This window comes from Heterodontus francisci, chromosome 14 (genome assembly GCF_036365525.1).
Source record: "Heterodontus francisci isolate sHetFra1 chromosome 14, sHetFra1.hap1, whole genome shotgun sequence".
Taxonomy (NCBI): Eukaryota; Metazoa; Chordata; class Chondrichthyes; order Heterodontiformes; family Heterodontidae; genus Heterodontus; species Heterodontus francisci.
In genome coordinates, this window is record NC_090384.1 from 51554180 (window position 1) to 51575979 (window position 21800).

At 43.5% G+C, this 21800-nt stretch overlaps 1 protein-coding gene across 2 annotated transcripts in view; it reads right to left on the bottom strand.

Moving 5' to 3' along the window:
* Positions 1–7594: 7594 nt before the first annotated feature.
* The window catches only part of LOC137377299 (leucine-rich repeat-containing protein 10B), a 29095-nt gene continuing 14889 nt past the window's right edge, over positions 7595–21800 (bottom strand). For both annotated transcript variants that reach the window (XM_068046858.1, XM_068046859.1), the window contains one exon: positions 7595–9763. In XM_068046858.1, coding sequence (XP_067902959.1) covers positions 8863–9744 — 882 coding nt within the window. In that variant the 5' untranslated portion in view covers positions 9745–9763 and the 3' untranslated portion in view covers positions 7595–8862. The remainder of the gene's footprint in view (positions 9764–21800) is intronic.

The following is a 21800-nucleotide window of genomic DNA, read 5'->3' on the forward strand; positions in this document are numbered from 1 at the left end:
CATGGGCTGCAGCATGACTTGGATCTGCATCACAGGAAACAGAGAGGGGAAGCTATGTTCAGAGGGAGGAGGAGCAGGATACACCCACAAGGGTCTTCAAAGCACACTTCAACTACCTCCAACTCAGCCAGGAACAGTGTCTGAACACCTGTTTCACCAAGGAGGTGGTGACTGAACTGTGCCATCTCCTGCAACTGAACCTGCAGCCGCATAGTAGGGCGAAGACACCATTGCCAGTGGCCATGAAGATAACCATGACCCTCAACTTTTACTCCTCAGGATTCTTCCAGGTGAACCTGCATGTCCTCTTTCAGGATGTCAGCATTTGTGCTCCCACCATTGCCACTTCACCCGTATCCTTCCAGGTGGAACATTTCCAACATTTCTCAGTTCACCATGCATCACTGCATCAGGCAGGTGACAGAGGCCCTCTACAGAAGGAGAGAAAACTTCATTGTCTTCTCTCTTACTGAAGAGAAGTAGGTACAGTGAGTGCAGGGCCTTCCCATTGAGCCATCGACTAAATGCATGTGGCTCTGTAGGTCCCACAATTCTTTGGGGAGATGTACCGCAACCACAATTGCTATGAATATGTAGTTAATGTACACCCATGCCCGGTAGATCCTTACATGGAATGCCCACTATCCTGGCAGCAGTCATGATGCATTCATCCTGTATCAGTCAGCTGTTTCCACCATCTTCGAACCACCACAACAAATCAGAGGGTGTTTGCTGGGTGATGAGGGCTACACACTCTATACCTAGTTCATGACTCCGCTCCGCCATCTGACCGTGCATGGACCAGGAATGTTGTGGAACAAACCATTGGCATCCTGAAACAATGGTTTTGCCACATGAACTGTTTTGGAGGAGCCCACTAGTACTTGCTGGAGCATGTCTCTAAGTTTGTATTAATCTGTTACATCCTTCACAACCTTCCTCACATGAGGGTGCCTGTCTTGCAGGTGCCTTTCCTGTCCTAGTGCTCCTGCACAGTGCTACCACATTGGCTGCATCATGACTGGGGAAGACTGCTAATTTTCAGTGGGGGAGACTGCAGATGGCCTTACTTGAGTCATAGAGTCATTTACAGCACAGAAGGAGGCCATTACAGGATGACCTTGAGCAGTTCTCAGCCTTGAGGGCCTGGCTTTGGACTGCACCATCTTGGCATGGACGTCAGCAGTCTGGACTGGCTGGCTGACAGGCAACAACAAGGGTACTGGTGGAGTGGCAGTGGTGGAAGCACAAATGCTGTTATCCTGAGAGAGGACATGCAGGTTCATGCTCCATGGGGCCATGGTCACTCCCCAGGGTGAGGCCTCAGCTATCCTAGTAATCTGTTGCAGCACAGATTGCTGGTGTGCTGTGAGACCCTGCAAGCCCCATTGAACACTGGTATCTGCAGCCATGATGGCAGCAGTATGAGCCTGCATGACACCGAGCTAGGCTTGCATGGGGGTGGTGGCATTGTGGTAATGTAACCGGACTTTTAATCTAGAGGACCGGACTAATGCTTCAGAGACATGAGTTCAAATCCCACCATGGCAGTGGGGGAATTTAAATTCAATTAATAAATTGGGAATAAAACGCTAATCTCATTAATAATGATCATGAGACTACCAGATTGTCATAAAAACTCATCTGGTTTACTAATGTCCTTCAGGAGAGAAAATTTGCCATCCTTACCCAGCCTGGCCTACGGATGACTCCAGATCCACAACAATGTGGTTGACTCTGAACTGCCCTCTGAAATGGCCCAGCCAGCCTCTCAATGGTATCAAACCACTACAGAAAAGAAAATATGAGTGTACCTGCACCACACACGCTGCAGCAGTTCAAGACAGTGGCTCACCACCATCTTCTCAAGGGCAATTAGGTATGGGCAATAAATGCTGGCCTTGCCAGCAATGCTCACATCCCACAAACGAATTTAAAAAAAGCATGGATCTCACAACCTTTGTCAGAGCATCCACTACAGCACTGAGATGTTGCAAGGCTTCTGCCTGTGCTGCTGTGGAAGCTGAGGCATCGGCTACCAGTCACTGCATTACGGGTCAGTTCACAAGTGCTGTCAGAGAGTTGGCCACCACTTTCACGATGAAAAGGATGAGCTCCAAGCTCTGAGTGATGCACTGTGCTACGTTGGAGCCGAGCATCTTCATGCTCCTTGACAGTGATGAGGTTCTGTGGCAGGCATGCCGATGTACCAAACATCTGTGTCTGCATGCCCATCAACTTTCTCCTGTATGTCACCCCATCAAAGTCGTCACCTGAGTCCTATTTAGCCAAACCCATCTGCGACCTTGTTTCCCACACCCATCCCCACCCCACCCCCATCCACCCTGGTGAGCTGGCACATATCATATCATTTCTCTCTGACCTTCCTACAGCCCATTCAGGCCCAGTGACTTACCACATGCTGATGCTAAATCCATACTATTGTCTAAAGTATGCACAGTGCCAGTATCTGAGCTGGTGGTTGTGATTGTCAGATCCAATGACCCAGTGCTTCTTCATCAGATGTCTGCTGTTGCTATGTCCTTCATAGTGAGGCTAACCAGGCAGCAAATCTTGGGCACCTGAAAGCAAAAATACACAGTGAAGGAAAAGCGGGCAGGGCGAAAAGCAAGCGGCCCATGGTGTCTCCATCTGCAGCTTGCACTTCATGCCAGATAGCAGGACAAGGGTGAAGTGGGATTTGAGAAGGTGCAAAGTCAGGAACATACCATCAGCTTGGATGTTCAGTCACAGCCGGCCCTATGATGTGGAGCACACTCCCCTATAATGGGCTCAGACGATGCAGGATCGCCTGTCTTCCCAAAGGTACCACCACCCCCACCCCCCCACCCCTGAATCCACCCAGGTTCTCTGCAGTTATGTGTGACCTTGTCCTGCAAGAAAGAGTGAAGAATGGCAGAAAATGTGTTTGGGTGATATACCTGCTCTAGTTGAATAGCTGGAAGTATGAGGAAAATGCAAGAGATGTTTGTAAGACTGGTAGCATTGGCAAGTGTCTGAGGGTGCAGTGGAGCATCTGAATGTTAGGCATGAGTCCTGAGTGCTAATCGATGAGTGATGAGGCATTGAGCAACAAACGAGGCTGGTAGTACAGTGGGTAGGAGATGTCATTTGAAGATGCAGCAACACCTGGATACATTCAGGTTTGGGCTGATAAGTGGCAAGTAACAATTTTTGCTACACAAGTGTCAGGCAATGGCCATCTCCAACAAGAGAGAATCTAACCATCTCCCCTTGATGTTCAATGGCATTACCATTGCTGAATTTCTCACCACCAACATCCTGGGGTTATCATTGACCAGAAACTAAACTAGGCTAGCATAAATACCATGTCTACAAGAGCTGGTCGGAGGCTGGAAATTCTGTGGCGAGTAACTCATGTCCTGACTCCGCAAAGCCTGTCCACCATCTACAAGGCCCAAGTCAGGAGTACACTTGCCTCCTTGACACCATCCAGGACAAAGCGGCCTGCTTGATTGGCAACCCGTCCAACATCTTAAAATTCACTTTCTCACCCACCAGCGTACAGTGTGTACCATCTACAAGAGGCATTGCAGCAAGTCACCAAATCTCCTTTGACAACACCTTCCAAACCCATGACCTCTACCACCGAGAAGGACAAGAGCAGCAGACACATAGAAACAGCACCACCTGCAAATTCCCCTCCAAGTTACACACCATCCTGACTTGAAACTATATCGCCATTCCTTCACTGGCGCTGGCTCGAAAACCTGGAACTGCCTTCCTAACAGCACTGTGGGTGTACCTACACCCCAAGGGCTGCAGCGGTTCAAGAAGACAGCTCACCACCAAGGGCAATTGAGGATGGGAAATAAATGCTGGCCTAGTCAGCGGCGCCCATATCCCACGAACGAATTAAAATTTAAAAAAAATTAGGCTTGGACAATAAATGCTGGCCTTGCCAGTGACACTTACATCCCATGAAAGAATGAAAAAAAGATGCATTCACTGACCTTGACCACCTATGTGAGGTCACTGAACCTTTCTGGCACTGCAGCCAAGTCCTTGGGGACAAACTCTAGGAATTGACCTCCCTGGCCACCTGCTCATATTCCCTTTGCAGTGTGTGTCTTGAGGGCCTCCCAGCCCCTGTGGAAACATGACATCTCTTCTTTCAACCTCCATTACTAAGGCCTCCAGCACTGCATCCGGAAATCTGACTGCCCTCTCTCTGGCCTGTTACTCTATTACCAGTCCTCTACTTTCCACCAAGGTCTTTCAGACATTGTTGCAGTAGCTGCTGTCGCCTGAATGCACCACCCCTTTAAGAGGGGCTGGCTGCCTTTAGGAAGTGCAGGCTGGCTGTGCATTGTGTTAGTGATGTATAATGCTGGGGCCCCTGCTGAGCTATCTTGCTGATGCACTGAACCTGTGCAGTTCCATTATCATGATTGTAGTGTGCAGCCAGTCAGAAGTGTGTTTCACACTGCGCTGATCATTCCCCTGCCCAATATTTGGCCTAATCGTTTTTTTTCCCCGCTCATTGTCTGAAAATATGCTGCTCTGGGAATTCTATGGATCACTTAAAGTTTCAATATTTTCTTGTAAGTATTCATAGACATCTGATCATTTTATCACGAATTGCCGATAGAGATTCCAATGAACCGAGTTAGATATCCCAATTCACAACATTTACACTGGAAGCTTGACAATGCTGAAATCACATCGATACGATGCTGCCATTCTTAAACCTGTCTTATGGCACAGTGGATAAAGGCAGTGACTGATTGTAGCAGCAGGACATACAAACAGTACAATCTCAGGATCCAAGTGCCAGTCTGTGCCTTAGTTGCTCTCTACCAGCATGAAGCAGAAGTGCTGTAGTTGATTGATACATCCCTGCCTCTGGGAGGGCAAAAATTAACTAGGATCCCATGTCTGATGACTAGCTTTTTTAAAATTTGTTTTTGGGATGTGGGTAATTCTGGCAAGGCCACATTCATTGCCCATCTGCAGTTACTTTTTGAAGGTGGTGGTCTGATGATGGTGGTGTTAGGAAGGAAATTCCAGAAGCAGCAACGATGAAGAAATGGTTATTCTATGTCCAGCTCAGCAAACCTCTGCTGGAAAATGTGCATGTTTGGACTCATGTGAGGACAGGATTAGGCTCAGTTCTTATGCTTCCCATCATGAAATAGTCTATATTCATGTGCTAGACATATACATACGATATCAGGAGGCTGACAAAATCCATGGAAACTTGCCTCAGAGCAGATCAGCATATATAAAAGAGGAGGGGAGAAAATGAGCAGAACAAACAAAGCCTGTGGCATATTACCAAACTCCTGAAGACTCTGCTTGTGAGTGTTTCCATGAACATTCTCAGGTGAACAGTGCAGTTATCTTGGGCAGTGCTCTACATGGAAACCTGATTAGCTCTGAACAGGGTAACTCTATTACATCATTAACATACTTTTTGTCCCAAAATAATATATCGTAAATATATTATGCTGTACCCCGCCAATATGCATGTTATCCCCGAGTACCATCATCATTCAGATAAAAATATATTATTCCAGTTACACCATCACATTGCAATATTGTGGCATAAATACCCGAGCCTTCAGTAAAATTGACTGTAGCCTATGATTGGTGAAAAGCACAACCTCAACTCTCATTCAACAAGGAGTGACAATAGGTGGAGATGAACAATAGATGTAATGGGAAGTGGGACACAATACAAACATTGATCTGTAGGTTCTGTTATATCATCTCTATGGGGGAGCAATATTAGCACACAGCATACAAACATATTCATATGAAATTCCTCTACCCACTGTTCTAATGGAAGGATTAACCTGTTTAAAATAATGTAGCTGACAAAGAAATTGTCAGAATTTCAATTCTTAATTCTGCACTTTCATTTGTATTTTTGCTTTTTTCCTTCCAACAGTATTTTTATTTTTTCCCATTTTACACCATGTTTAATGTTTACATGATAATGGAACTGCACAGGCTCAGTGCATCAGCAAAATAGCTTTCCTACAAAATCTAGGACCATCCTGTAGCTCCTAATTACATTTTGTGCAGCCTCCTATATTGTCGCATCCTCCAAACCTCTTCCCTTTGCTGTTTTGTTAAAATCCATTTGACAGGAAATTATTCATCCTGAATTTCCTGGAACATTTTGATGTAACTGTACGCAAGAGTGGCATTGGGTCGTATTTTTCTGAGAAAATTTTCATGCAATCAATTTAGCTGATTTTACTTTGAAATATCTCTATATGGGAATTTCCTCGCTCATTTGCATTGCTTCTGAGATATGCCTCCTGAAACTATCACTCATTTGCAATGCTCCACCACCATGCGATAGATCAGCTCATGCGAGTTTCCTAGATTTATGTAAATAATACGCTGGCATAGATTTTCGCCACATGTTTAAGCCTAAAATTTACCTCATATCAGCTTATCAGATTTCTGGAGTTAGATTGAAGTTTGTGATTATTTTTGAATTAGTTTCTTCCTCAGACTTGCACTATACTTAACCAAAGTGATGTCAACTCCAGTGTGCCCGCTTTCCCACGCATTCAGAAGAACTAAGCAGCTGGAATGGCTTTTCCAATAGGAATACCCCTGTTCTCCATAATAATGGCAGAGCAAGAGGAGCAGCAAAGACAAGTGGTTCTGAGAGTGAGGCACCATAGCACAATATAACAGCACATTCAATGTTACTCCTATTGGTGGCATTGTATCTGCACTTGTTTTATGCCAGTTTTTATGTGCCACGGTAGGCAAACAAGTTCCAGGAGAAATTTCATCATAAATTTCCATTAACAAGGTCAGCATAGAAACGGACACAAATCTTAGCTTAATTTTTGTGTAAGTGCGATCCAGGAAATTCCGAGTGATTATTCTTAAGTTAATATTTTGTGGTGTAGCAGTAGGAATTAAATTGTCAGCTTCCTTGATGGGTAAAGGCACCATTTGGGATGCAACATAATCATACTGATCAGAGGCCCCAGGTTCAATCTCAGCCAGTGAAGACCTGGAGCAATAGAGTTGGCCATAGTACCCCTGATTAAAGGGAAACATCAGCCTATTTTTTTTTATCAGATTCAAGATTGTTTTATTCTATACAGAAATTTGCTTCTCGTCTCATACACTAGTTACAGCCCACCGACCGTGGAAAGATGGGGAGATGCTGAAATTTCCGCATAATTGCAATGCTCTTCAGTCTTCATTCTCTAGTGATGTCCTCTATTCTTCTTGGGAGATAGCAGTGCATATTCGACACCCAAAGCCACAAAAAAAAATGCTGCAAACCCCCACCTGAAGCCTCAAAAGAAGATATCGCTAAAGGTAATTGGTTTAGCAAAGCCTCCACTGAACCTCCAGGCCTCATTGCGGGCCAAGGGGTCCCGTATCAGTCGGAATTAAATTGTCAGCTTCCTTGATGGGTAAAAGGCACCATGTGGGATGCAACATAATCATACTGATCAGAGGACCGCAGCCTCTCCTTCACAGCCTCCAGCGGGGTCCCCGCTGCCCTCCAGCTCCAGAAATCTGGCAGCTCCGGCCCAGCTCCCATGGTCAAAGCCTGTGTCTGTTCTTCATACATTTCCCCATACTGGAAAGTACATGTTTGTTAATGTGAAGTAAGGACAGTATTGGGTTTGTATTTGATGCTCTGCATACTGGCATTCATTTTCTGGGCTCACACAATGGCCACTTGGGTTACGTGGAAAGAATCAGTGGCCTGACAAGGGGACAAAACAGAAAGGGTAGGAAATAGAAATTTAACTGTCTTCGGTAAAATCCAGCAAGTTTAATTACATTGTCTATCAATTATAGTGCTTCTGCAGATGACCTTTTACATAGGATTTTCCCCAATGAGAATTGTATGACACTTTTCCCAGTTATTGTAACACTTTTGCCCCATATTTCCTGCTTTATAATTGTGTAACACCATGAATCCTTTCTTCCTAAACAGAAGTAATGGAGTGGATCTGGGAGCAGATCTAAGCTGCATTCCTGGCACAGTCCCTTTCAGCTAAAGAAATCTCCCTTGCCATTTAAGGAAATGGAAACTCAAAGCAGTCTAGCATGCAAATACTGTGTGTATATGTTTTTTTTCTTTCTCTTTTTTAACCTCTGCTATGGACAGAATGAATTGTTATTTTTAACTCCTTGGAATTCTTTTAACATGTAAACAAACGATGAAGCAGCTTATTTTCAAAGTGATGAATGGAGCTTAGTAATGGTGCTGAACATGATCAATTGCATAAGAGTAACTACATTCTAGCAATGCTTTATTTATTCATTACAAATTTATTAGTAAGAACAACTTATTAATAAATATGTAACTCTCACTCAAAATCTTACTGCAAAATGAAAACCAACCCTCCTTCTTCATTACTGTATTAATTATAACACTGTTATTGATATCATTTGACTACTGTCTCTCATGAAGTATTTTCCAAATGCTATCTTATTGCTGCGATGCAGGGTCATAGACATTCTTGAGTTAATCTGGTGATACAGACACATATGGTCCTAAATTGGGTGTGGCACATCCACATTGTTAACACAATCAGCTGTTAAATCTGTCACAGTATGATCTATCATTAGAAGGGCCCTTACTTTTTTAAAAGACCTAATCCTGCAATCCAACTTAGATTGGGTTATACAATAAAAACCAACTTTTTTGTGTTCAACTGTTTTGCGGCTAGTTCCGATCCCTTGGGCCATTTATATCTGCAGCTGCCTGCTCCATTCCCCACTGGTCCAGACTGAGTTAACCACCATCTCACAACGACTTCAAAGGAGCTGTCACTCGGTGCCTGATATGTGATATTCCTTGGCTGGTATCTGCAGCTGGCCTCATGTCTCCTCTTGAGAACAGTCTAATGCTGAGAAGTTTCCCTCTGTTTCCAGTGCCGTGGAGCCATTTTTGAGGATGCTATGTAAAGGCTCCTGATTTTCCTCATTCCCTTCATTTTCTTGAGCTTTGACAGCCAGTAGTTCTGCTGCCCCTTCACCCACCAATGTCACTCCATCTGCCACACTTGGTGGACGCTTGGCTGGATTATGGTCATAGGAAAACAGCTTGAGCCTTGAGAGATGCTCCATATTAGGGAACTCAGTAATTTTATTTTTGTCCACATCAAGGATTTCTAGAAATTCCATTTTTAGTAACACCTTTGGGAAGTCCTCGAATCTATTGCCATATAACCAAAATCCACGCAGGTTTATGAACCTAACCAGGTCCTCTGGTAAAGACTTTAGCTTGTTGTCCCCCATCTGTAGTGACCTCAGACTAGGCATATTAATTAACTGTTTGGGAAATTTTCTGAAATAGTTGCTCTCTATCCATAGACACCTGAGGTTTTCTAGATTCCTAAACTCTGGAGGAATTGTCATTAATCTATTGCTACCAAGGTAGAGCCGGGTTAGGTTCTGCATGTTGCATACAACTTTAGGCACATCTTCAAATTTGTTAAAGTCCAGTGCTAAGATCTTTAAGTTGACCAGCTGCTCAAACTCATTAGGGAGTTCCCTCAGCTTGTTGTTGCTGATGTACAGCTTCTCTACATATGTGAATGAGCAGATTGGAACTGGGAGTCTCTTTATCTTCTTGTGGCAGGCATCCAACATCCTGTCAGCCATCACTTCGTCCATGTCAGTCGAAATGCAGCTCAGTTCATCATCAGAGCTGCAAGATAAGACAGAGGCAACCTTCTGAAACGCACTCCCCATTTTCATTCTTGGAGGTCAGCCCTCCCTACACAGGATAAAAAAAAATCAGAATGGAAAATTTATGACATAGATTATCAAAATGCCCATTTGGGCAAAAAAAAAATCATAGATGGCAACCATGCGATGCAGATGTTTAGATAATATGAACTGCACAATCACAAAATCAGAAGATCTTTACATTTGAGAAAGGCCATTTAACCCATCTTAGTTCATTCATCCAGAAAGACCCTAAAGTCCCCCACTATGGCATCCAATTATTTCCTAAATGATTCTAAATTATTGCTTGCACCACTGCATCTGAGAATCGATTCCCTGTACTGATTATTCTTTGTGTGAACAAGAACTTCCTAGCATCAGTCCTGAATTTGCATTTTAAAAGTTTGAACTTGTGTCCCCTTTTCCTACTCCAACAATTTCATGTAAAGTAATCTTTCAGAGTTAAGTTTATTATACAGGATCTTGCATACCCCTAGAAGATCACTTCTCCGATATCTCTTACAAGGCTGATAAAACGAAGTTTCTCCACTCTTTCATGAGAACTCAGACCTCAACAGTCGTGATAGGTTCTTCTTAGCATTGTCTCCAGGTTTGAATGATCCCTTTTTATCTCAATGACAAGAATTGAATATATTAATCAAGATGCACAGCACTATACAATTTAATCATGACTTTTCCAGACTTGTGCTCACTGTTCTGGCTATGTCGTACAGGATTCTGTTTTTGACATATTCATCACGAGTCTATTAACACTTTTAGATCTTTTTCAAATTTATCCTTAGCCATTTCATTGCTCCTCATGAAATGCATGTGTTTGCCATTATTCCTTCCTACGTGTAGAGCCAATCCCTATTAAGTCTCATCTATCATTATTCTGCCCACTTACATATTTTGCACACCTGATTTTGTCATTTTTGATCTGCCTCCTCCAATTCCATAGCCTCCCACTAATTTAGTAACATCAGCAAACTTGACCAATTTGCACTGAGTTTCTGATTCTTGACATAAATTAGAAACAGTAGTGGGGCTGGATTTTACAGCCCTTCCGATGTTGGGGGTCGTGGCAGGTGGCACCAGAAAATGCCCCTGGCTGAGGCCCGCCATGGACCTCAACACAGGGAAGGCCTGGCCCGTCTGGGGATACGATGCGTGACACTGGTGGGGAGGGGGGGGGGTGGGGAGCCGGTTAGCTTTTCAGTGCGGGGAGGGGAGCACAGTAAAACTAATATCATTGGTTTAGGGGATGGTGGGAAGGGGTAAAGATTAAAGTTTATGAACTTTGGGTGGGGAGCAAGGTTGGGGGCACAAGGTAAGTGTTTTGAGGGGGGAGAGAGGGCAGGTAATTAATTTTGTGGTTATTGGTGGGGGGGAGTGGGTGAGAGAGGGTCAGGATACATTTATTTAATTTTTTAAAAGCAATAATTCTTTAAATTGTAAATTGAAATGTAGGGCTCGAAGCCATTGAAAAATGGCATCAGTGCCTGCGCAAAGACAGCTGACACAATTGCTGGGGACAGACCGCCTGCCCCCTCCACATCATCGGCGGTGGTGGTGGGGGGTCATCCCAGGCCATTTAAAAGAGCCGCTGCGTCTAATATCGCGGCGGCTGTGCGAAGTGCAGCCCGCAGGTGTGGGCCTCCATTGTTTCCGGCCGCCGCTGAAGCGATGTGAAATCCAGCCCATGGTAACAATGCTGATAACTGGAATATTGCATTCATAACCACCCCATCTCGACATAACTCCTCCAATAAGCATCTAATGATATCCAACCTTTACCTACTTTATAATCCATTGTTCAGATTTATCCTGAATCCAAACAGTTTGGATTTTAGTTCATAACATTTTGGTTGGAACTTTGTTAAATGTCCTTTAAAAGTCTAGTTATAAAATGCATTCCATGGGATCTTCCCCATCTGAATCCAAGTGGACTGTTGTTCACTAGATTATTGTTGTAATTCTCAAATTTACTCCTGATAATTAATTCCATTATTTTATACTGGATTGAAGAAAAATGAATGAAGGTGTAATTGTCTCTGTCTGACTAATTTGCCTTTTTGAAAATGGGCACCATGTTTGTCTGTTAACAACCTACTGATATGTCGATCCAGTGTCCAGTGACTTCCTCATAATTATTGTCAATGTCATACAAATCTTGGACAGGCGTTTCTGTTAGCACCAGCTTTTTCAGTACAATTTGCCCGAAAAGGCCAAACAAATGCAAAAGATTGTGGAATTTTAAAGTGCAAATCGAGGTCCTGTGATCTTTAGTGCTAGTTTCAAAAACATTGGACTAGAAGTTAGCCCTACCATAAAAAAATTGCCATGCCCCAAATCAAATTAATCGCCATTGTGAGTTTTCACTATCTGCATTCATTTGCGAGCATTAGAGGAGGCTCTTAAAGGTTTTAGATTTGCTTAAGTGAAAGTACACTAATATGCACATTTTAAAAGCTTTTTAAATTGTACCTATAAATGATTCTGTATAGTTTTTTAAAGTCATTTTCAGTTACTTAAGAAGTTACTCACAGGTGGTGGACTAGACAGTTTGATTAAAAATGCTTACTTTTTGTCATAAACTTATTTTCAGCTGTATTAATAAAGCTGCACCAAGTTGCCAAACTTAAATATATCAAGGAATTGTCTAATGCAAATTATAAAAAAAATTACTTTCTAAAACGCTGCCAGATTGTGCTGATGCACGGCAGATTTTACATTTGCAGATATGAAAATTAGTTTATGTGGCAACTTGGAGAAAAAAAAAAATTTTGAAAGCAAATGCAATTTTATGTAAAATTTGCATTGATCATGTCCAAAGTGGAAATTCTTAGCCATTCTCCCTAGGCTCTCTGAACGCTCTGAGTTAAGTGACATCTATCCATGGGGGAAAAAAATGCAAAATCTGAAACCAGTACAGAGAATACTGGAAATACTCAGCAGGTCTGGCAGCATCTGTGAAGAGGGAAACAGAGTTAAGGCTTCAAGTCGATGACTTTCATCAGGATTGGATAAAGTTAGAGTTGTAACATGTTTTAAGCAAGTACAGGGACAGTGTAAGGGGGCAGGGGAGGAAAGAACAAAAGGAAAGATTTGTGATAGGGTGGAAGGCAGGAGAGATTAAATGACAAGAGATGGTGATGGAGGAAGCTAGGACATTGGCTTTAATATGTGGTTTGGTGAGTCTATTTCAGGCTGTTGCTTTACTAGTCAAGGGAAAGTTTTCCCAATTTTGTCACAAGTCCTCAGATGTTAGTGAGGAGGACTTTACAGGGTTGCCTGGGCTGGGTGTGCTTTGGTCGTTTACCGTGCCTCGATCAATGGAGGGTGTCCTCACTGTGATGTCGGATTTTCATCTTCAAAAGGACTATGCGGTGGTCACTCCTACCACTATTGTCATGGACAGATGTACCTGCGACAGGTGAGGGTGAGAACAAGCAGATTTTTACCTCTTGTTGTTTCTCTCACCACCTGCTGCAGGCCCAAGCTGGCAGCTATATCCTTTGGGACTTGGCCAGTTTCGTCTGTTGTGGTGCTACTTACGCTCAGTGCTTCTTCTAAGTGGTGTTCAACATGGAGGAGCAGAGTGGTATACAATTGGGATGGGGTGGCTTTGGGAGTCCTCAACATTGACTCCGAACCCCATGAAGTCTCATGGCATCAGGTCAAACATGGACAAGGAAACCTCCTGCGGATTACTACCTACCATTCTCCCTCAGCTGATGAATCAGTTCTCCTCCATGATGAACACTACTTGGAAGAACCACAGTGGGTAGCAAGGACCCAGAAGGTACTCTGGGTGGGTGACTTCAATGACCATCATCAAGAGTGGCTTGGTAGCACCAAGCTGGCCAAGTCCTGAAGGACATAGCGGCTATACTTGGTCTGTGGCAGGTGGTGAGAGAACCAACAAGAGGGAAAAACCTACTTGACCTCGCCCTCACCAATCTATCTGTTGCAGATGCATCTTTCCATGACAGGGTTGGTAGGAGTGACCACAGCACAGTCCTTGTGGAGACAAAGTCCCATCTTCACACTGAGCAGCCCGCCATCGTGTTGTGTGGCACTACCACCATGCTAAATGGGATAGATTCAGAACAATCTAGCTACATAAAAATGGGCACCCATGAGTCGCTGTGGACCATCAGCAGCAGCAAAATTGTATTCAATCACAACCTGTAACCTCATGGCCTGGCATATTCCTCCATAGAACCTTGGAACCATGGAAAGATTATGGCACAGAAGGAGGCCGTTCAGCCCATCGTGTCCATGCCGGCTGAAAAAAAACTAGCCGCCCAATCTAATCCCACCTTCCAGCACCTGGTCCATCGCCTTGCCGGTTACAGCACTTCAGGTGCATATCCAGGTACCTTTTAAAAGAATTGACAGTTTCTGTCTCCACCGCCATTCCTGGCAGTGAATTCCAGACACCCACCACCCTCTGGTGAAAAAGTTTTTCCTCATGTTCCCTCTAACCCTTCCACCAATCACCTTAAATCTGTGCCCCCTGGTAATTGACCTCTCTGCTAGGGGAAACAGGTCCTTCCTGTCTCCTCTATCTAGGCCCCTCATAATTTTGTACACCTCTATTGAGTCACCCCTCAGCCTCCTCTGTTCTAAGAAAAACAACCCTAGCCTATCCAATCTTTCCTCATAGCAGCAACCTTCGAGCTGTGCCAACATTCTTGAAAATCTCCTCTGTACTCTCTCCAGAGCAATTATGTCCGTTCTGTAATGTGGTGCCCAAAACTGTACGCAATACTCCAACTGTGGCCTAACCAGCATTTTATAGAGTCCCAGCATTACATCCCTGCTTTTGAATTATATACCTCGGCCAATAAAGGAAAGCATTCCATATGCCTTCTTCACCACTCTATCTACTTGTCCTGCCACCTTCAGGGACTGGTGGACATGCAGTTCAAGGTCTCTCACTTCTTATACCCCTCTCAATATGCTCCCGTTTATTGTGTATTCCCTCACTTTGTTTGCTCTCCCCAAATGCATTAGCTCACACTTTTCTGGAATGAATTCCATTTGCCACTTTTCCACCCACTCAACGAAACCATTGATATCTTGCTGGAGTCTACGGCTATCCTCTTCACTGTCAACTACACAGCCAATTATTGTGTCATCAGCAAATTTCCCAGTCATGCCTCCCACATTTAAGTCCAAATCATTAATATATATCACAAACAGCAAGTGACCCAACACTGAGCCACTGGAAACAGCTGTCCATTCACAAAAACATCCATTGACTACTACCCTTTGTTTCCTGTCCCTGAGCCAATTTTGGATCCAACCTGCCACATTCCCCTGTATCCCATGGCCTTTCATTTTACTGACCAGTCTGCCACATGGGACCTTGTTAAACTCCTTACAAAAGTCCGTGTAGACCACATCCACTGCACTACCCTCATCAATCTTTCTTGTTACTTCCTCAAAAAACCCAATTAAGTTAGTAAGACATGACCTTCCCTTAACAATTCCATGCTGACTATCCCTGATTAATTTGTGCCTTTCTAAGTGGCAGTTTAGCCTGTCCCTCAGAATACATTCTAACAATTTACCCACCATTGAGTTCAGACTGACCGGCCTATAATTATTCGGCCTATCCCTCACATCCTATTAAACAGTGGTACAATATTCGCAGTCCTCCAATCGTCTGGTACCTCTCCTGTATCTAGTGAGGATTTTAAGCGCTTCCGCTATTTCCTCCCTGGCTTCCTTTAACTCCCTGGGATGCAATCCATCCGGACCTGGTGATTTGACCACCTTCAAGGATGTCAGACCCTCTAGTACTTCCTCTCTCATTATGCTTATCATATCTAATATTTCAGACTCTTCCTCTTTAACTACAATGTCTACATCAACCCTCTCCTTTGTGAAGACAGAGACAAAAAACTCATTAAGAACCCTGCCCACATCTTCTGCATCCACGCATAAGTTCCCTTGTACATCTCTGATAGGCCCTACCCTTTCCTTATTTCTCCTCTTGCTCTTAATGTACTGATAAAACATCTTCGGGTTTTCTTTGATTTTGCCTGCCAATAATTTTTCATCTCCTCTCTTTGCTTTTCTACTTTCCTTTTTTACTTCACCCCTGCACTTTCTATACTCCTCTAGGCTTTCTAGAGTTTTAAGATTTTTATGATCATCGTAAACTTTCTTTTTCTGCTTTAACTTACCTTGTAAGCTTCTAGATAGCCAGGGGACTCTAGATTTGGTAGTACCACCCATTATCTTTGTGGGGACATGCCTACACAGTGCTTGTAGTATCTCGCTTTTGAATGCCTCCCACTGGTTTGCCCCAAATTTTTACTTCAAGTAGCTCTATCCAGTCCACTTTCGCCGGATCACCTCTCAATTTCTTAAAATTTGCGTTCCCCCAGTTTAGAACTTTTACTCTTGTTTTAGCTTTGTCCTTATCCATTATTATGCTAAAACTTACTGTATTATAGTCAATATCTCCAAAATGGTCACCCACTGTTACTTCCTCCACTTGCCCAGCTTTATTACCGAAGACTAAATCTAGAACTGCGCCCCCCTCTCATTGGGCTTGTTACATGCAGGCTAAAAAAGTTCTCTTGAACGTAGTTCAAGAATTTTGTCCCTTCTGTACCGTTCACACTGTTTGTATCCCAGTTGATATTGGGGTAGTTGACTCACTCTACCATTACCACCAAGCCAGGGGATCAACACTGGTTCAATGAGGCGTGCAGAAGAGAATTCCAGGAGAAGCACTGGGCATACCTATAAATGAGGTGCAAACCTGGTGAAGCTACAATACAGCGCAACAAGCAGGTGTCACTATCAAGAGAAATGTAGCGACGAAACTACAGAACCAAACTGAAGAGTTATAAAAAATTGGAACAATTTTAAAGAGACTGGTACATGTGCTGTCAACAAAATGGAGGATAAGACACATGACCCTCCTCATTTCTTGCACTCAAATCCACATCAGTATCTATTAAGACTGAAAACCAATTTAGTCCTGTCTGCATGGAAATGTAACAGAAAATCACACCTCGGTGTGAGCTATAGTCAAAAACAATGAGACATGACCTTTCTCATATTTCTCATCTCCAAATAACCTCCATTACACTGCAGTGTGAACCACCCTCATCTCCTCAGAATGGGGCCATCATCAAGGCTATTATCCAGCCCATTTAGGACTGAAACCTGAAGTCACATGGGCAAAGCCAACCCTTGTAAAATTCACCTTAAAAGGTATTGTTTTGAGGAACAAAGGGCAAGCCTTTTCAGGACAGGACTAGAGAGAACAACATCAGTCTTGTCCCTCCTCAGCCACACAGTGCAACAAAAAGCCATCTTGACTTACAGCAAGGCTGAGAGAGAAAGATCATTTTCTGCCAATACAGTTGAACCCTGATGAGACAAGTTGTAAGCTAGTGTTATGCTCAAATGAAGTGCAGTGATTGAAAATACAAGAACTCAAACTGAATAGTTATAAAAATGAACTTTTCTTTAAAAAAGTGGGCAGTATGCTGGAAAAGATGGCTGCTGAAGGTCAAACCTGTATATTCAAACTGTCTTACTGTCTAGTAAGAACAAAAGGATACATTCAAAGCTAAGAGGTATCAATTACACCCATGGTGAACTCATCAAGAGACATTTTTGAATTGAATGGGTTCTTCTAAAACAAAGAAGGTGTGAAGTAACCACATCCTGGGCCATTGTCGGTCACCACAGGGAGGACGATCTATGTTTCCCAACAGAGGCAAGACACAAGTCCATTTTGACCTTAAAAGTAACTCTCTGGAGAGAGAGCGAAAGAGAGAGACCCAGGAAAAACATCACAAAAGCCTGTCCAGTTGAGAGCTGGGAGAAAATCCAGCAAGCCAAAGAAGGTGCCTTGCTGTTAGTTCAATGCTTCAACTTGTGCGGCAGAGAACTGGAAGCAATCTACCATCCTTAGATTGAAGATCCAGCTATAAGAGAAATCTACAAAACCCAGGCCTGCAACTTTAAAGGAGAAATTGACCTCAAAAAGATTCAACAGGTTATCGTGAAACCCGAAAACCTACCTCACTTCAAACCACTTACACCTTTTCCTCTCTCGCTATCTCTTCTTGTGTGTGCATGTGAGTGAATGCATGTGTGGGTGTGGTTGTGACCATTTTGAGAGTGAATATTGCTCAATAAACAGTTAATCTTCTGTTTTAAACCTACAAGAAAACCTGTTGCTGTCTGTTTATTTGACAAATAAAACACAAAGAGATTAAAACCTCCCCAAGTAACAAAAACACTTGCTATGGTCAGTTGGCAGTAGAACAGTAGGGACCACCCACACTCCTCACCATGTGGCCGTAACACCAGCTACAGCAGAGGCAAGAGATTGCCTTGGCAATAATGACTTTTCTGCTGGTGAGAATTGACCTAAGACATCAGCACCATCTTCAACCCAAAGTGAACCACCAGGAGACTGCAACAGTCCAACGAATACTAGACAACCAGCAAACAGGCCTGCAACTTTAAAAATTTCCCTTCCTAGGGGATCCCACAGCTTAGTCCTAAAACAGATTTTTACAAACTGAACTCTGAACACCTCTTACCCTGTAGTTTTCTATTTATCTTCTCTTGAGATTTTGTGTGAGAGTGAATGCAGGCGTGAGTGGTGTTGCGATCATTTTGGGATTTGTTCAAAATAATTTTTTTTTACCTACTAGAAAACCAGTCATCTGTCTGTTTATTTGGCAAATAAAACACAAGGGGTTAAAACACTAGTAAAAACACTTGCTGTGGTCAGTTGGGAGCTGAACAGTGGGAACAAGCCATGTCTTCACCCACCTGGCCATAACATGCTATAAACAAAGCAAAGTGATCCCACAACCAATGGATCAGATTAAAGCTCTGCAGTCCTGCCACATACGGTCATTAATGGTGGTGGAAAATTAAACACTGAACCAGAGGAGGAGGTTCCACAAACATCCCCATTCTCAATGATGGAGGAGCCCAGCACAGGTGTGCAAAAGACAAGTCTGGAGCATTTGCAACCATCTTCAGCCAGACGTGCCGAGTGGATGATCCATCTTGGCCTCCTCCTGAGCTCCCCAGCTTTTCAGATGCCAGTCTTCAGTTAATTCTATATACTCCACGTGATATCAAGAAATGGCTGAAGGCACTAGATACAGCAAAGGCAATGGGCCTTGACAACATCCTGGCTGTAGTACTGAAGACTTGAGCTTCAAAACTAGCCATGCCCCTAGCCAAGCTGTTCCAGTACAGCCACAACACTGGCATCTACCCGACAATATGGAAAACTGCCAAGATATGTCCTGTCTACAAAAAGCAAAACAAATCCAATCCGGTCAATTACTGTTCCATCAATCTACGCTCAAGCAAAATGATTGAAGGTATCATAGACAGTGCTATCAAGTGGCATTTACTCAGCAATAACCTGGTCACCGATGCTCAGTTTGGGTTCCGCCAGGGGCATTTGGATCCTGACTTCATTACATCCTAGGTCCAAACATGGACAAAAGAGGTGAATTCCAGAGGTGAGGTGACAGCCCTTGACACCAAGACAATATTTGACCAAGTGTGGCATCAAGGAGCCCTAGCCAAATTGAAGTCAATGGGAATCAGAGGTAAAACTCTCCATTGGTTGGAGTCATACCTAGCACCAAAGAAGATGGTTGTGGTTGTTGGAGGCCAATCATCTCAGCCCCAGGATATCTCTGCAGAAGTTCTTTAGGGTCGTGTCCGAGGCCCAACAATCATCAACTTTTTCATCAATGACCTTCCCCCACATCAGAAGTGGGGATTTTCACTGATAATTGCACAATGTTCAGTACCATTTGCGACTGCTCATCTACTGAAACAGTTCCTGGCCACATCAGCACACCTGGACAACACTGAGGTTTGGGCTAATAAGTGGCAAGTAACATTCTCACCACACAATTGCCAGGCAATGACCATCTCAATCAAGAGAGAATCTAACCATCTCCTTTTAACGTTCAATGGCATTACCATTGCTGAATCCCCACCATCAACATCCCGGGGAATACCACTGACCTGAAAGTTAACTGGACCAGCCATATAAATACTGTGGTTACAAGAGCAGGTCAGAGCTGGGAATTCTGTGACGAGTAACTCACCTTGTGACTTGCCAAAGCCTGTCCACCATCTACAAGGCACAAGTCAGGTGTGTGATTGGAATACTCTCCACTTGCCTGGATGAGTTTACTCAGGAGGATCAATACCATCCAAAATAAAGCAGCCCACTTGATTAGCACACCATCCACCATCATAAACACTCACTCCCTCCACCAATGACGCCCACTGGCAGCAATGTGTACCATCTACAAGATGTACTGCAGCAACTCACCAAACCTCCTTCGACAGCACCTTCCAAACCTACGACCTCTATCACCTAGAAGGACAAGGGCAGCAGATGCATGGGAACACCACCAGTCCCCCTCAAAGTAACACACCACCCTGACTTGGAACTATATCTCCATTCCTTCACTGTCGCTGGGTAAAAACCTGGAACTCCCTTCCTAACAGCACGGTGGGTGTATCTGCACCACACGGACTGCAGTGGTTCAAACAGATGGCTCACCACCACCTTCTCAGGGGCAATTAGGGAGGGGCAAGAAATGCTAGCCTTGCCAGCGATGCTCACATCCCATGAAAGAATAAAGAAAATTTATGCTTTTGTCAGGTCTATCTCTGCACCCTATGACAACTGTTTTAATCCAAAGAATATGTGTCTCTTTCAAATTTCAATGTTATTTCTCTTTTTTTTATTCATTGCTTAATCCAGTTAGGGTCATGAATGTTTAGTCTGTGGTTATTTATCCTGCATGGTCAACATTACGCCGTTAAATAAATACCACGATGATAGCTTGATGCACAAATGCACTGGGCCATGGATGTAAGCTCATGCCATGATTTTCCCAAATGCTTTAGCTCCTCATATTAGTTGTGTCATTAGGAGCTAGCATGGTCCGGAGACCAGGACCTATCCCAATGAGACCCAGTCACACTGGACAATTTTATTCCAACGTAACAGTTGTTTGCACTAATGGTATAATTTGATGGGTAAAATCAGAAAAGAAAACATTCGTGATGTTCAGAATGCAATAGGCTAAGATAAAGGGAGTATTAGTGGGGCAAGTTTCTGGAGAGCCAAATATTTTTTTCACATCCTTGACTTGTGTCCTTATGTTTGAATACTACAGATAGATCCTCTGTGGTAGATCAACAGTCCCCTGCAGAATTTTGCATGACTGGAGAGACCTCAGGAGAATAAAAAAAAGCTAATAAATAAAGGACAGAAAATGAATAAATTGCACAAATGTAGGTCAAGTAGTTGTATTAAATCTATTGAAACTGGTAAATGCTATGATACTAACTTTGTTATTTTATACAATACAATTGGGTCCTGTTATTGTTCACATGTGTTTCTCTTTCGGAGCAGAAGAGATAACAAAGTTTCACGCCAATAATTTCCTCTCAGAACCATTCACAATGAATCATTTTACGATGAAGCCCCCCTAAAAGCTGCTGTCGCTGGAGGTGGGACCTATGACCAAATTGTAGATATGGAGGCAGTTGTTAACACAACAGCAACCAATAACTTACATTTATATAAGTCCTTTAACCTGGTGGGAGAAGAAAAGAAAAAATTGCATGAAAGGAATCAGCATCTAACATGCCTGTTAACAGACTTTTTTTTTATTCCTTCATGGGATGTAGGCATCGCTGGCTAGACCAGCATTTATTGCCCATCCCCAATTGCCCTTGAGAAGGTGGTGGTGCCTTCTTGAACTGCTGCAGCTCTTGGGGTGTAGGTACACCCACAATGCTGTTAGGAAGTGAGTTCCAGGATCTTGACCCAGCGACAGTGAAGGAATGGCAATATAGTTCCAAATCAGGATGGTGTGTGCCTTGGAAGGGGAACTTGCAGGTGATAGAGGTTGTGGGTTTGGAAGGTGCTGTTGAAGAGGCCTTGGAGAGTTGCTGCAGTGCATCTTGTAGATGCTGTCACTGTGCATCAGTGGTGAAGGGAGTGAATGCTGAAGGTGATAAATGGGGTGCCAATCAAG